At 30.7% G+C, this 16,645-nt stretch overlaps 1 protein-coding gene across 1 annotated transcript; it reads right to left on the bottom strand.

Moving 5' to 3' along the window:
- Positions 1–5,111: 5,111 nt before the first annotated feature.
- On the bottom strand, positions 5,112–10,186 carry LOC139497300 (perlucin-like protein). Its single transcript, XM_071285491.1, has 5 exons — positions 10,085–10,186; positions 8,017–8,126; positions 7,275–7,365; positions 6,351–6,561; positions 5,112–5,222 (listed from the first exon to the last, which is right to left on the bottom strand). The coding sequence occupies exons 1-5, from the start codon at positions 10,113–10,115 to the stop codon at positions 5,198–5,200; spliced, it is 468 nt and encodes a 155-aa protein (XP_071141592.1). The 5' UTR covers positions 10,116–10,186; the 3' UTR covers positions 5,112–5,197.
- Positions 10,187–16,645: the final 6,459 nt, after the last annotated feature.

Raw genomic sequence — 16,645 nt, forward strand, 5'->3', positions numbered from 1 at the left:
AAAATGGGGGATTAAACCTGGTTTTATCTTTCAAAGTATTCATTATATAACTCGACATAATAGTGTTCAATACTCAAGTTACTCAAACTACAACTAAACAGCAAATGTTTTCATCTAAAGTATTGATTCCGCTCCCTCTCCCCAACAATATTTAAAAGTGAAAAAATCAATGTGGATAGAATTGGGATCAAGCATATTTTGTGTGCGTACTTATCAGTATACAAAATGGTTATTTATGAGTGAATATTCTTTCTATGGTCACTGAAAGTTTGAGAGCTCCTACGACAGATTTGAGAAGAAATCTTTGCTATGATATTTCGGATCCATAACAAATTTTGAATGGTTATCTTATATGTATAAGTTTACTTAATGCCAATCAAAATTGTAAAAAGATTATGTCAAACAGTCTAGAAAGACATTGATATCATATACATTAATTAGTGAAGATTCATCTAAGAGCTGATGTTAAGTGTTAATTGCGTTGTTATAGTAACTGTACGTATAGCAGTTAAAAGTTGAAGCTCAGAATATGTTTAAAACACTTTCAAGATACATATATAGGTCAGCGACGAAATTAAATAAAATAAACACGAATACATCAGCTTTTTTGTCTGGAAATTGTTAACAAATGCACTGATTTGATTAAGATTAATAAAGTAGAGTATGTTTTTTTCCCTTTTTCACTAAGATCATGCAATCCGCCTTTTCCCTTTTCAGAATCTAGAGGAATATGGGTAATATCACTGTTCATACACCAAATTGAAAATAACGTTACGTTATTGGTTGAGTTTCAATTGTTTTGAACGTCTGTAATCAATAACATAGTTTTTGAAGCACGCTTTTGACAATTTTACCAAAAATGCATTTAATTCTGAAATGGCGAATTACAGAATGTTTAATAACATTAGATAGTTATGTAATGATGATTTAGTTAGTTCCGGTTAACACTAATGATGTTTGTAATGGATCTGCACTAGGCTATTTAAATCGAAACGTCTGATTCAAGTTTATTCCGGTTAGTTCAGATAAGTTCCGGTTTACACTTATTATATATGTCTAATGATGTTTGTAATGGATCTGCCCTTGGCTGATCAAAATCCAAACATCTGATTACACAGTTTAATTTCTATTTTATTAAATGATAACTTCAATTTTATTGAGTTTTATGTTCGTCTAAAACATCAAATAAACTTAAACATCATTAGAGATCTACTATATACTTCTAAATATATGCAATTGGTTTCTACATAACACATGCACTGACAGTACCTTTCTCATTTCTAATTATGTGTTGCGTCTAAATTTAAGATGTAACACTATACATGCTATATAGTGACTGGAAAGGATAGAAAAATTCATCGGAATGAGAAAATGCTGAAGACACCGGGAAACGGCACCAGATCATTATGTATTGCATCTTCTAAGGAAAGAAACTGGGATTTGGATAGTTCCACTTCAAGGTAAAACTGTTTATCTCTTGTGAAATGAAATCAAAAAGAAATTGTAAAACTGTAGTTAATTAATAAAGATACTATTACGTGGGTATTTCTGTATTGGCCTTGTTATAGGTCCGAGATTTGCTGTATTGGCCTTGTTATAGGTCTGAGGCTTGCTGTATTGGTCTTGTTATAGGTCCGAGACTTGCTGTATTGGCCTTGTTATAGGTCCGAGGCTTGCTGTATTGGTCTTGTTATAGGTCCGAGGTTTGCTGTATTGACCTTGTTATAGGTCCGAGGCTTGCTGTATTGGCCTTGTTATAGGTCCAAGGCTTGCTGTATTGGCCTTGTTATAGGTCCGAGGCTTGCTGTATTGACCTGAGGCAGTTATTTTTTGTGGTCGTCAATCATTCAATAATACAAACATTTAAACTGACATGAAAGAAAAAATATTTCTTACGTATAGGAAACGGTTATGCTATAAGAGTGCATACTTATTTACGATTGATGAAATATGAAGAAACATACAGCTTTATTATGTTTTTTAAGTTTGGTAAAATACATTAATTTTTTCTTTTCATTTTTTTAACAAACACAAAGAATTATCTGTTGATCATAAATTGATGACAAATTAAAGAATTCAGTATTTGTTTTCGAAAAATCTTTTTTTTATTTAACCATTGCATGTTTTAAAATTTTGCTTAAAGTGCTCAAACTTCCAAACCAGGAACGGTTGTGTAATAGCACAACAAGAGCAAACAGGTAAAGAGTACTCTCAGTTACTCGCTGCTTTCGCATCAATGTAAAAATATCGGAAATTGATGAGACTGTCATTAAAGTGAGAGGGTTAGCGCTATAGAACCAGGTTTAATCCACCATTTTCTACATTTGAAAATGCCTGTACTTGTCCATTCGTTTTTGATGCGTTTTGTTATTTGATTTTGCCATGTGATTATGGACTTTCCCAATTGATCTTCCTCTAAGTTCAGTATTTTTGTGATTTTACTTTTTACAAGGAAACTTTTGAATCAATGGATCTAAGATCTAAAACTCAAGTCAACACTTCGAAAATTTTAGGAACGCCATCAAACGTTGTTGTCTGTTATAGAATACAGATGAAAAAAAAGTTTAGAACATTTAGCATGATTTTGACAGGACGCAATTATAACCAGATTTACTTAAAGGAAGAATAGATACAACATAGAGAAAATATGAAAGAATGTAAAGGTGGTTGATCATAAAGTGTGGAGGTATTCACAAAATATATAGAAGTTACAGCATAATGTAATGCCTATTGCACACAACAAAGTTTAGCAACGACATATCATACAATTGTGTGACCACATAATTCATTCATTTGACATAACACAGAGATGCAGTGTCAGGATATAAGGACATATGTACATAACATAAAGAAGAAATGATAGGACGTAAAGGCAAAGCGACAAAACACATTAGATATTTACACTATAAGACAGTTCCGGCGTTCCATATAACACGATAATAGCTATACTCACTCTGCAACATGTATGATTATATGCTTTCTTAACAGCGTAATGATATCATTGTGATCAGTACGTTATGTATATTCCATTATAACAGTGTACTTAGATTGTCTAAAAGAATATGTCTAGTTGTGTAGCATTAAGGCAACTGACCATTGAAAATTGTTTCGAAAGACAAAACTAAAGGCAATTATAAATGCGGTCATTGCCTGTGTGTACCTGCACTACAAGAAAATTACAAAAATATATAGATGAGGTTCATTTATATACATGAAGTAGAATCGACCTTATGCAAATGAATATCAATCTGTTAACCTATATTTCAGGTTGAAATACATCGCTATGCAACTGTAATTGTTTGAAAATTGAGTTGATAAAAAAATCCTATAAAAGTGATCAACATTCATCTTTAATTTCTTTAATTTGAATTTTCCAAAATTAGTCAGAGTCTTATGCATGTTTATGTATACGTGCACTTGTATAATGTGGATTTCTATCCGACGCAGCTAATATATAGTTTTAAAGGTAAAATTGATAATAAATATTGCATGTATTTAAGAAATTCAAAGAGACAACAACCCGACCAGAGAGCAGAAAAAAACACCAATTGGCCTTTTACACAGCGAGGAAATAACGCACCCGGAGGCACTAACGATGGAAGTTTTTAACGACCTTGACTGGCTATACAGCCCTTGCACGGATGGTAGGTGGGCTTCAACTGACCCTTAAATATAAATATGTACTGGTTCAGTGAATATGGACGTCATAAACTCCAAAACATATAAATAAACTATAATAAAAAAATATACAAGTTGTTCATCTGTTACAATCTTCTGTGATATTTTGGTAAGCATGTTTTATAAATTTTAATACAACTTGTGAGTTTTGTCCAATTATATGTTTAAGTGGTCATAAAACTTTTACTTATTAAGATCTGCATAAAAGGATATACGAAATGATTCATAAAAAGCAATATGGAATTTTTTCTTTTTGGTCATGGTAAATTTAATGTTTTAATTCAAACGAAAATGCCAGACCAAATAATCTTGATTCATTCCGATTACGTGTCCAGTGATTTGTTCATCTGGATAGCCCCAAACGTATTGTTTAGCATGAGTCTCAATCTAAAATCTGTAGGAAACGTAATTATATCAAATTTCCAATGGCCAACTTTCTATTTCCCAGCAGTAACATACTCAAGTAAAGCATTACATTTATGCATTTTGACGTCATAAACAGTGGTTTTACTCTTACAAAAAAATACAACCTGTCACAACTTCCTAATAAACAATTTCTTAATCTTCTAAAAAAATCCCTAACTTATTGGCATCTTTCTGATTAGCAATCATATCTTCTGTTTTAGTACGAACTGTAGCCATTATACCAGCATCCACCTTATTAGTTTTTGTTAAATGTGCAGAATGTATCTTTATAAGTGAAGAAAAAATAACTTGAGTAAAGTTTTATCATGTACAGTACTAAATGTACAAATACGACATTTCACATTAAATTTCATCGCATATTTTTTATAAGATAATGATTATCAATGGAAGTTAACAAATCAAATTTCACCTTTTTTTTTGCTCTGTACCGTCTTTAGTAACCATGTAATCTCAAGTTTACAAAATATCCATATTACCCCGTATATTAATCATGGGTCTTTAAAACACCAAAGATGTATGTTTAAGTCTCATAAATTTTTACTGCAATACACGCAGGATTAATTTCCTACAACTGTTAAATATCAGGGATTTTTTTGTGTCGAACCTTTTTCGTAGAAAACCTGTGTGACGTACTACCAGAAGTGATAACTCGATCACGAAAAAACAAATCCGCCTTACAAACTAGCCGACAGAAATCCATCAACTATCATAGGAAAACAAAGCAACAACAAAGGAACAACAAAGGAACATTGAAGAGCAACAAAAACAAACTTCAACAAATATAGAAATACCCATTATACAAATAGTTATAAAAAGTACCAGGATTATAATTTAGTACGCCAGACGCGCGTTTCGTCTACATAAGACTCATCAGTGACGCTCCTAATAGTTAACAAGCCAAATAAGTACAAAGTTGAAAAGCATTGAGGATCCAAAATTCCAAAAAATTGTGCCAAATACGGTTAAGGTAATCTATTCATGGGACAAGATAATCCTTAGTTACAAAATTAAATGAATTAGCCTTTAATTTACTCTCAAATGTACAATAAATCTTGCAATGTATTGTTCATGGTAACCAACGCAAACATGCACACTACCCAACTATGGGCAACTCGATGCTGAAACACAATAAAAGTATTCTTAAGTGTTTGAAATAATGAGACATTTTAGTTATTTTCCGTAAACATATACAGAGGGTACATGGAAGAAATAAAAATAAAAATAAAATAAAATAAAATAATAATCATAATAATAATAATAATAATAAAAAAAAATAATAAAAATAATAATAATAATAATAATAATAATAATAATAATAATAATAATAGTAATAATAATAATTATAATAATGATAATAATAATAATAATAATAATAATAATAATAATAATAATAATAATAATAATAATAATAATAATGATAATAATAATAATAATAATAGTAATAATAATAATAATAATAATAATTATAATAACAATTAAAAAAAATAATAATTATACTCGAGCTAATAAGAATTATTATGCTCCAAATGATAACAACAATGATTATAATAATATATTAATAATACATGTAATAATATCAAAAGTATTGATTATAGTATAGGGTAATTTTATGAGGATTTGGGAATATTGTCCCGAGTAGAATTTTATATTGGACGAGCTTGCGAGTGCAATATGTGTTCTACGAGGACAATATTCCACAATATTCATGCAATAACCCTTTTCTTGTATTGCAATATAATATTTGAAAGTAAAAATTGGTTTAAACTAAGATTTTGTCGTTGAGGACATCATGAATATTTGAAGATGTATTGAACAACGCTAACTTTTGGGAACGTTCTGTGGGGACAATTATATTGCTATACAGTAATAGAAAATACCCGACCTTGCGGTCACATTAGTATTCTTAAACTTATATGTCATAATTGCTGATGGTACCAAGTTTAAAAAACAAAATAACTTTTGTATATTGAATACTAGAACATAATGAAAAAGTTTTTAAAGAAGTGATATTGATGGCTTTACATCAGTTTTAGCACATTTTGTATAATGCATGTTATATTGTTGATAAGTCTTAACTTTTAATTCCCTGATCCAAAAACATTATGATAGTTAAAAACTACACATAACATTCGATCTTTACTTTTTTTGTTGTTGCTTAATACATCAATCGGCAAACCTCGGGTGATTTTGCTTCGGATGGAGATAAGGAATCGGTTGAGTCGTGACGAATAATTTGCTCATATTACCTTCTTTCACAAATATATTTGTAAGTCTGGTTACAAAATGCATCGTTCCAGTTGCCGTTGTAAGCTTCATTAGTCATTAGGCAATCTTCACCGCGCTGTGAATTGTTTGGTTCGCCAGGATGCCAGTTTGAGTAATCAAATAGCTGTGCTATCGATGCCCATTCCCAATTACCCTCCGCAAATTCGTCAGTTCCATCCAACCAAAAGTTTCCTTCAAAATAGCATACTTTTATAATATCGGTTGATCATATCGACATTGCATATATTTGGTCGTATAAAGATAAATCTAGAAAATTTAGCTGGTGCGCCGTATAAAATGTAATTTATAACATTTTTGTGCTTTTATTTCATATTTTGTGAACATTTCAAGAAAAGAATAAAAATAACAGGTTTTATTTCGGGGGGAAGGGGGGGAGGGCGGACATACTCCAGAATTTACTAAACATGACTTATCTATTTATTTTATAAGACTTTTCAAATGATAAAAAGATCAAATTGACCATCTGAGACTAATTTTCATTCACAGATCTCTTATTGAATGATAATGTCGCATAATATCATATCATGTTATCTATCGTTCACATTTTAACGTTCGGGATTTATTTTGCACTACTAATGACTGGTTTTGTTTAGTCATAAGTAGCAATATTTATTTTGGCAACAAGCATTGTACCTGATATAATTAACCAATCGTCCAGTATTACCATAACACATAAAACCCTGCCCTTTTGAAATACTATCTGGAACACTGTTTAAAACATTTAAAAAAATATGGTTTATCAGTAATAGTTTCCCTTTTTGACAAAAAAATCTAAATTGTTTTGGATGTTCAATTGTGGTATTTAAATTTTGCGGGAATAGTTTGCAAGTGGTCACTAATACATAGACTTTATTGATATTTTTGATATCTTTAATATGCCTTGCCTTTTAATTTACTTATTTCGGCAGCAAGAAATCTATTTTTAGATTCGGATTGGATGACAACCAATTCAGCAGTGTGAGCTCTACACGAGGCCTGTAAAATAAATACAAATATATGTACCAATGTTCATATCATTGAAAATATATGGATCGTTAGCTGTGATAAATACTATTGTTTTAAAATCTTATATGCGAAGTACGTCATGCAAACAATTTTTGGTATGTTATTTCAATTTATTTCGGATTTTTAGTTTGGATATATTTATCTATAGTGGATTGGGACACAATTGATTACAAGTTATATCAAATCCTTTTATTTTCGCAGTTGCGAGTGCTGCCATATAGCGGCATTAGCCTGCTCTTTTTCGAAATCTGCAAGGGTGTCTTTTACGTGCAAGATATATTGCTCTCTCTTATCATGGGTCAGCCATTTATCGTCCCCTTCAAACGGACCATCATCATTTCACAATACAAATGGTGTCAAGGTGGAGCCGAACATTCAGTCCCAGAAAGTTTTTCTCTTGAACGGGGATCGAAACAGAAATCTTTGTGTTTGTAGTATGATGCACTACACAACGGCTCTCATTTTAAAACGTAAAATATATAGTATTGTACAACACAAACTTGAATGCACCATTACATATTTAAAGGAAGAATCAAAATGTATCAAAATTTCATTTTAATCATACCAAGTTTGACTGATGGTACTCAACGCAAAAATTATATGATGAATATAATGATTTACCGATGCTGCTCCCCAGTTTCTGGTATCAGCGCTAAAGTAGTAACACTTGTTCAAATAATGTATCCATCCGAGCTGGCATTCAGCTGAGGCCACAAATGCCAATCCAAAAACTGAAATTATTATTTTTAAAAGAGTGCTTATTTGGTATCACCAATTCATCATAAATCTAATATCGATTCAGAGACTGTTACAATACAAATTTAATTTTGTAAATAGTTGGTATGATTGTCAGTCGTTGTAAATGGGTTAAATATGATTGAAAACCTGGGATTGAAGTCATAAAACTTTATTCAGTGCTCGGAGCACAAAATTCATGCTTGAAACATGTAATTCAGATTTTTGATTGGTCGATTTGGAAGTATAAGTACACATAACTGACTCGAAAGTTTTGACTTCAAGGCCAATGTCGTGTAAAAGTTAAGTATTGTATTGTTTTCTGTATTGAGAAGACATGTTTTTCTTATATATATATATATATATATATATATATAAGAATCAAATAAAATGAAATTCAAAAACGTTCAGACAAATTTAACCTTAGCACTTTATCAATTAAATTCAGTGGATAAAGTATCAACGACTGATTTACTCTTTCTGGAATTGAATATCCTATAGTCTAGATAATGTTTTTCTTCGTGTTTTTCTGACAATTATTTATTTTCCATAAAAGATTTGTCACTAAAATTTGAAGATGTTGGCAATTTGTGTATATTAGAAGAAACTGTTTATCGATCTGAAAAACATCATTAACGATAAAAAAAAGTTGCATCTGATTGAAAAAAGTTAAAAATGTAAAAAAATTAAGACAACAGTAGTATCATGAGTATACCATTGTTCGAAAGTCATAAACCGATTGAGAGAAAACAAATTTGGGTTACAAACTAAAACTGAAGAAAACACATCAAATAAAATATAAGAAGAAAACAATGAAACAACACATACACTAAAAGGCAACAACAGAAAAACAAACGACAATGCAACACACAGAAACGAATAATAGGATAACAACACGTTATCAATTTTATGCGTCAGAAGCTCTGTTCCGTATTTACCTTCACCAGGAACTCTGAAAGCCAAATATTTGAAGGTCTCGAATGTATAAGAAGTTCAACAGTGAAAAAGCTATATTTTAAAGAAAAGACTGAAAAATAGCCAAACCCATTTAAGGTCAAATTTGTCTGAGGACGTTCAAACCTTAGTTTATAATGATTCTCTGTCTCTCTCAAAAAACAAAAAAGAAAAATCAATTAAAATGACAAAACAAAAAGCTCGACAAAACATGCATACCAAAATTATTATAAAAATCCAAATCATGTCAATGTTCTTGAAATTTGTACATATTTAACATTGATTATATTTCGGAACTTTCCAAGTGTTAACATTCATTTTTGAAACTGCTTATTCGTCTCAAATAAGGGCCGGTTTTAGTAAGTTGTTTGAATTATTTGAAATAGGAATTTGGTGGTTTTCAAATTCTTTATAGTTCTTTTTGTAAAAAATTTTACATATAGAAGAGATGTGCACACGTGGGAACTCCTTAATTCATTAATTTAATTTTGTTTACCGATATAAAATGTTATCATGCAATCATTTACATTATTTCATGTGTAATTTTCTTATCTTACTAACCTACTAACGACGTCCAATGGCTTTCCTTTTTCTACTTGTCAGTTTCGTTTATAATGTTTGTCATGATATCGGACAACTGATATCATTAAATATAACATAAGCACCGAGTATGTTGCCTTATGTACAGGTTATCTTACTTAAGGATGCCACGTCGATTTTTCGTATTCGGTCAGACCCTTATTATATAGATACGAACAAGTGTTTTATATTCCAGCATATATCTCCAGCGGCAGGTGACAACTTTAACTGATATTACATTGTGTCAACGTTTATCTAAATTGTGTGTCCAGAGTATTTCATGAATTTCTAACAATTGTAATACAACTAACAGTTAAAAAAATCTGTCGATATTGAAACCAAGAATGATTTCCCTGTATCTTTTAAATGAACGATAACCTTTACATATACTGCATACATTAATCAACATCGGAATACATACCAAAGCAATATAATGTAAGAAAGTTCACCATGACAAATACTACTGCGATATAATGATAAGGAACATAATGACCTTACATGATAGTCAGTTGATCCCGTGGAATGTTACAGGTGAACGACAAAGTTTGGTCTTATATCAGGACATATAAAGTTACGACACTTTTGACATCAGAAGGATTGAACCGTTCGATACCGGTCATGATAAATACGTCACTTGACCTTTCCACTTTACAGAGCATATAACTAATAAAGCAACGATCGAAGCTTAACTTAACTAATATTAATAACTCTTCATAATACAATTTTTTTTATGGAATATTATATAGAATAACCTACAACTATAACAGTATAACAATTCTAAATTGTCCTCGAGCGTGGGTTTAATTTCCATACATAGATCTGGAGAAACTAATCATTCAATCCCGTTTAAGAAAGAAATTAAACTACATTTAATAATTTTCTTGTCAGGCAGTTATCTTATTATAACAAATAGAACTGTGTAGGATTTAGTTATGGGGGTAATTTCTTATACATAATCAACACTAAACGACAGTTTTGATGACATTTTCTCAGTTAAATATTTCATGAACCGGTTATTGTGGCTCATATGTCATGTTTGATATCATTGTTATGTATTAGGTTTTTTTTTTTTTTATGTGCATATATTGTATTCATTCTCAACTTAAAAGAAATAATGACACTTGCTCTCATTTTTTGCTGTTGCTTTTTCCGATGAAATATAAAAGCATTAACGACATTCATTGAATCCAGGGAACTCAAAAAAGATTTGCAATCAATTTGAATACATGAATATATAAATAGGAAATACTCGGCTTCCGTGAAGTATAGGTTTGAATAAATCAAGTATACCAATATTTATGTGCAATCAGCGTATTTGATAAATATTTAATCAACCTAACTATTATATTATGCACTTCATTTTCCTGTTTTATGATCGAAGTAATAATTCGATTATAGATATGATCGTATGCCCTCTATTATAATATCATATGATACCGTAAAGAAATTTGTAAGAGTGATATATTCTTCACTAAAATGCTTTAACAAGTTTTTGAATCATTTACGCATAAAATATAAATGATAAAATATCTTTCGAGGTATTTATTATATAACTCGATATAATAGTGCTCAATACTCAAGTTACTCAAACTACAAAAAGACAGCAAATAAACTCATCACAGATACAAGGACCAAAATTTCATATTTACGCCAGACGCGCGTTTCGTCAACAAAAGACTCATCAGTGACGCTCGAATCCAAAAAAGTTAAAAAAGCCAAATGAATTACAAAGTTGAAGAGCATGGAGATGCAAAATTCCTAAAAGTGTTGCCAAATCCAGCTATGGTAATCTATGCATGAGGTAGAAAAGCCTTATTATTTAAAAAAATTCAAAAGTTTGTAAACAGTTTATTTATAAATATAACAATATCAATGATAATTCATGTCTGCACAAAAAGTGCTGACTATTTGGCTTGTGATAAAAGACAGCACATGTTTTCATCTAAAGTATTGATTCCGCCCACTTACCCCAACAATATTTATAATATATTTATATTTTATCACTGTTCATACACAAACACGTTATTGGTTGAATTTCGATTGTTTGGAACATCTGTAATCAATAACATAGTTTTTGGAGTACGCTTTTGAAAATATTACCAAAAATGCATTAAATTCTGAAATGGCGAATTACAGGATGTTTAATAACATTGAATATTATGTAATGATGATTTAGTTAGTTCCAGTTTACAATAAAGATGTTCGTAATGGATCTGCACTAGGCTATTAAAATCGAAACGTCTGATTCCAGTATATTCCGGTTAGTTTAGATTTGTTTCGGTTTACACTAATGATGTTTGTAATGGATCTGCACTAGGCTGATAAATTCGAAACATCTGATTCCAGTTTATTCCGGTTAGTTTAAATTAGTTCCGGTTTACACTAATGATGTTTGTAATGGATCTGCACTAGGCTGATAAAATCGAAACTTCTGATTCCAGAATATTCCGGTTAGTTCAGATTACTTCCGGTTTACACTAATGATGTTTGTAATGGATCTGCACTAGGCTGATAAATCGAAACGTCTGATTCGAGAATATTCCGGTTAGTTCAGATTACTTCCGGTTTACACTAATGATGTTTGTAATGGATCTGCACTAGGCTGATAAAATCGAAACGTCTGATTCCAGAATATTCCGGTTAGTTTAGATTAGTTTCGGTTTACACTAATGATGTTTCTAATGGATCTGTACTAGGCTGATAAAATCAAAACATGTGATTACACAGTTTAATTTCTATTTTATTAAATGATAACCTCAATTTTATTGAGTTTTACGTTCGTCTAAAACATCAAATAAACTTAAACATCATTAGAGTTCTACTATCATATATTTGGTAATTTCATTCCTAAGTTTCAATTGCGTTGCCACGAAACAATTTTTCTTTATCTTTCGAAAACAAATACTGAATTCTTTAATTTGTCATCAATATATTATCAACAGATAATCCTTCGAGTCGTGTTTGTTAAAAACAATGAAAAGAAAAAAAATATGTATTTTACCACACTTAAGAAACATAATAAAGCTGTATGTTTCTTCATATTTCACCAATCGTAAATAAGTATGCACTCTTATAGCATAACCGTTTCATATACGTAAGAAACATTTTTTTTTTCATGTCAGTTTAGATGTTTGTATTATTGAATTATTGACGACCACAAGAAATAACTGCCTCAGGTCAATACAGCCAGCCTCGGACCTATAACAAGGCCAATACAGAAATACTCACGTACTAGTATCTTTATTAAATATAACTACAGTGTTACAATATTTTTTTAATTTCATTTCAGAAGAGATAAACATTTTTACCTTGAAGTGGAACTACCTAAATCCGATTTCTTTTTTTTAAGATGCAATATCTAATGATCTGGTGCCGTTTCAAGGTGTCTTCAGTATTTTCTCATCCGATGAATTTTTCTATCCTTTCCAGTCACTATATAGTTAGAAGAAAAAAATAGTAATGTAGGAGTTGAAAATGATACAACTATTCATAAACCATTTGACCAAAAAACAAAGATTTGCACAATTACAGAAGGCATTTAGGTTTAAAAATAAATGACAGTTTACAAATTATGAGTAGCGAAAGTAAACAGTAAATTGATTTGTACCATCGTAAAATTATGAGGTCGACAAGAAATGAACTTTGTGATAATCTAACCTGAAATATTTCAATCGTCTGCTTTCAAAATGCTTTTAAAATGTAATTGACCGTCTTTAGCCTGAAATATGTGCCATACTGAACGTTTCAGCATGTTTATGGTGAGTAAATGAAAACTGCGTCTGCCTAACAATTGTTTACTTGCAGTTTGTGTTTATCGTGACTTTCGATCTAAAAACCAGAGACGTTCCGAAATCATGTATTGGCCGGATCAGAACTCGGCCAATACAGAAAAAAATCTTTTTTGGCCCAGTTATATTCTGTATTGCCCGAGTTGACACCTTTATATTGCATATGCAGTTTTCATCATATTAAGTCCAATAACACTGTAGTTAACTAATAATATTGAATTATTGACGACGACCACAAGAAATAACTGCATCAACAAGAAGTGCAACATGATATTAAAATGAACATAATGTAAGATTTTTTTAATTGAACAGTAACAGATATATTTACTGTTATAGGAATCTAATAGATATTTCTCTACATCCCTTATTCATTCAAGCATTCTGTCTTGAAGATAACTTTTAGAATTTGTATGGTTCGCTACTGCTCCCCTACGGACCCAAAGAGGGTTAGTAAAATCTATAGGGGATTAGGCCGATGACAGAATCTCCTATGGCTTTTTCCACCCTCTATTGTCTGTAGGGGGTCAGTATTGACCCGTATAACGAATTCATCGCCCGCGAGACTTTTCTCCTGCGTTTTGTAGAGAAATAAACAATAACACATAACAACGTTAATAGTTGACGTAACCATTAACAGTAGACGTGACGTCATGAATTTACTACCCCACTACGAACCCATAGGGGGTCACAACGTGACGGCGTTAAACAAATCACAACGTAATAATTTACTTACTTAACATCTTTAGAGTAAAACTATAGTACGAAGACTATTATATAAACTAAGCATTACCAGTGCTTAAACTTCAAAATGACTATCAAGTTGAAAGAAAATTTTAAGTTCCGTTGAGATTTTATAAGACCTACTATCTGACCTCGACGTTTTTTGATAGAGACATTATTGAATCCTTATGTTAATTTTCCGAACGTATCGATATAAGTATGCAGAAAATTAATAGTTATTAATTTGTAGCGTGATAGGCTATATTTTTGTCCTTATTACATTTTAACTGATTGATAACCTAGCCTATAATTGTTAACAAACTTATTTAACAATCTCAAAATTAAAATAATATTTATGTCATGTAGATAAGGTCGTTGGTTTTTCCTTTTTACTGGTTTTATATTTGTCAGTTCTTGTGCCCTTTATAGCTTGCTGTTTAATGTGAGCCAAGGCTCCGCGTTGAAGACCGTACTTTGACCTATAATTGTTCACTTTTACAAATTGTGACTTGGGTGGAGATTTGTCACATTGACACTCATACCACATCTTTTAATATCTATAATAAAGTAATAATACAAATGTTTTTTATTTTTAATTCAATCATTATTTTCTTAAAAATACAGATAATATGTACAAACAATTAATAATATTGACGGAAAAACCATATTTCCTAATTTAGTCACGATATCTATTATAAATATTTATATTTTCATAATAAATATTAACTAACTTCTTTAAAGGGGCACTAGCTGTCAAATTCATGGTCACTGATTTGACTCAAATTCTCATATTTGATTTATAACAATGTAAAACATTTATCCAAATTTGACAAAATTGAACCTTTTTGGCTGCAAAAGTGAATTTTTATTTCACTATTTCACTTTCATTATTGATTGAACAGAAAAAAAAAACTTTAGATTTTTTTATACATCTCGTAGCTAGTGCCCCTTAATGATAATTTAATTCAGAAGCGGTTAAGAAAACGATGTTTAAATTCAAATATATATAAAGTACAACAAATTGTTTTTCTATTCTAAAAATACATCAAACAAATTGATATCAAATGTATTGAATGATCATAATCGTTTTCAAAATGTAAATTGTAAAAGAAAATAGATAAAATTCATATTCTTTTGTAGACGTTTTAGTTAAAAACGATCATCTCATTACTGCCTGTGAATACTAATATACTACTACCTTTATCGTTATGTGTAATATCACAAAGTCATAGTACGTCACACCCGGCTGTAAACGAAAATGTGATTGGTTCAAATGATGGTAATTTTCTTATATGCAATGAAATTTTATGTGAAATGTTCTCTATATTACAGGATAGCATAGAACTTTCTTAATACAAAATATTTCTTTATTTGAAACAAAGACAAATTTTGACTAATTAGGCGGAAATCAATGTTAGTATTTCACCTTTAATTCCTAGTTAATATGTCATAAATACATTGAGTTGAATCAACTGATGGTCTAAAACTTACTTATTTAAAACATGGTCAGTGTTGCTAATAAACAATCGGTTTTGATCGCAGGAATGTTAGAATGAAAAACTACGGAAGCGCATGTACGGTTGTTCGCTAATGACATCATTTGAAAGGAGAAAAAATTGGAAAATAGTAAAATCCATTCTCTTCGTACATTTGTATATATATGCTAAAAATAACCAATCCAAAAATGTCTTCTTAGCACCTATTTGACCTCTGGCTAATTGGGCGTCTTCCTATTTACAAATGTTTTTGTTATTCACCCACATGTCAATTAAATAAGCTCCATAAAGTAATCTTTCTGAACACAAATCTTATTTGTGTGGACGATGAAATGCAAACAATGACTAATGAACACCTCATATTTTCATTATAATTGTGATAAGAGTCAAGACTAGGACGATACTGTCGTTTTCGTGTGTCTCCGGTTCACCTTGAACGCAAAACTTTATACAAATCTTCAAATTGGTGACGTGACTCATCTTATCTGGGTTCATTGACTATATAACATTTGAACTACAATATGTTGTTGGTACTTGGTAAGTAGAATACAATATAAATCATCCACATGATTCAGTGTTTGCGCGTGCGCAATTGCCGTATTACTTGTTATTTGATTATAGTTTACATGTAAATGTTTGCACCAGTCCTAAGTCAGGAATCTAATGTACAGTAGTTGTCGTTTGTTCATGTAGTTCATAAGTGTTTCTAGTTTTTGTTTTTATATAGATTAGACCGTTGGTTTTCCCGTTTGAATGGTTTTACATTACTAATTTTTGAGGCCCTTATAGATTGCTGTTCAGTGTGAGCCAAGGCTCCGTGTTGAAGGCTGTACCTTGACCTATACTGGTGTACTTTATAAATTGTTATTTGGACCGAGAGTTGTCTCATTGGCACTCATACCACATCTTCCTATAACTATAAAAAATATTTCAATATTTAGACAACTTTTTTTAATTTTTCGTTAACGGTTAAAAAGA

The sequence above is a fragment of the Mytilus edulis genome, chromosome 12 (assembly GCF_963676685.1).
Source record: "Mytilus edulis chromosome 12, xbMytEdul2.2, whole genome shotgun sequence".
Taxonomy (NCBI): domain Eukaryota; kingdom Metazoa; phylum Mollusca; class Bivalvia; order Mytilida; family Mytilidae; genus Mytilus; species Mytilus edulis.

What these genes read in the sequence shown, in the direction of transcription:
- LOC139497300 (XM_071285491.1), bottom strand. Translation starts at nt 10,115, where the DNA reads ATGGTGAACTTTCTTACATTATATTGCTTTG. An exon ending in TCTTACATTATATTGCTTTG is followed by an intron (nt 8,127 to 10,084) that starts GTATGTATTCCG and finishes TAATAATTTCAG; the next exon opens with TTTTTGGATTGGCATTTGTG. An exon ending in AAATATATTTGTGAAAGAAG is followed by an intron (nt 5,223 to 6,350) that starts GTAATATGAGCA and finishes ATTGTGTTTCAG; the next exon opens with CATCGAGTTGCCCATAGTTG.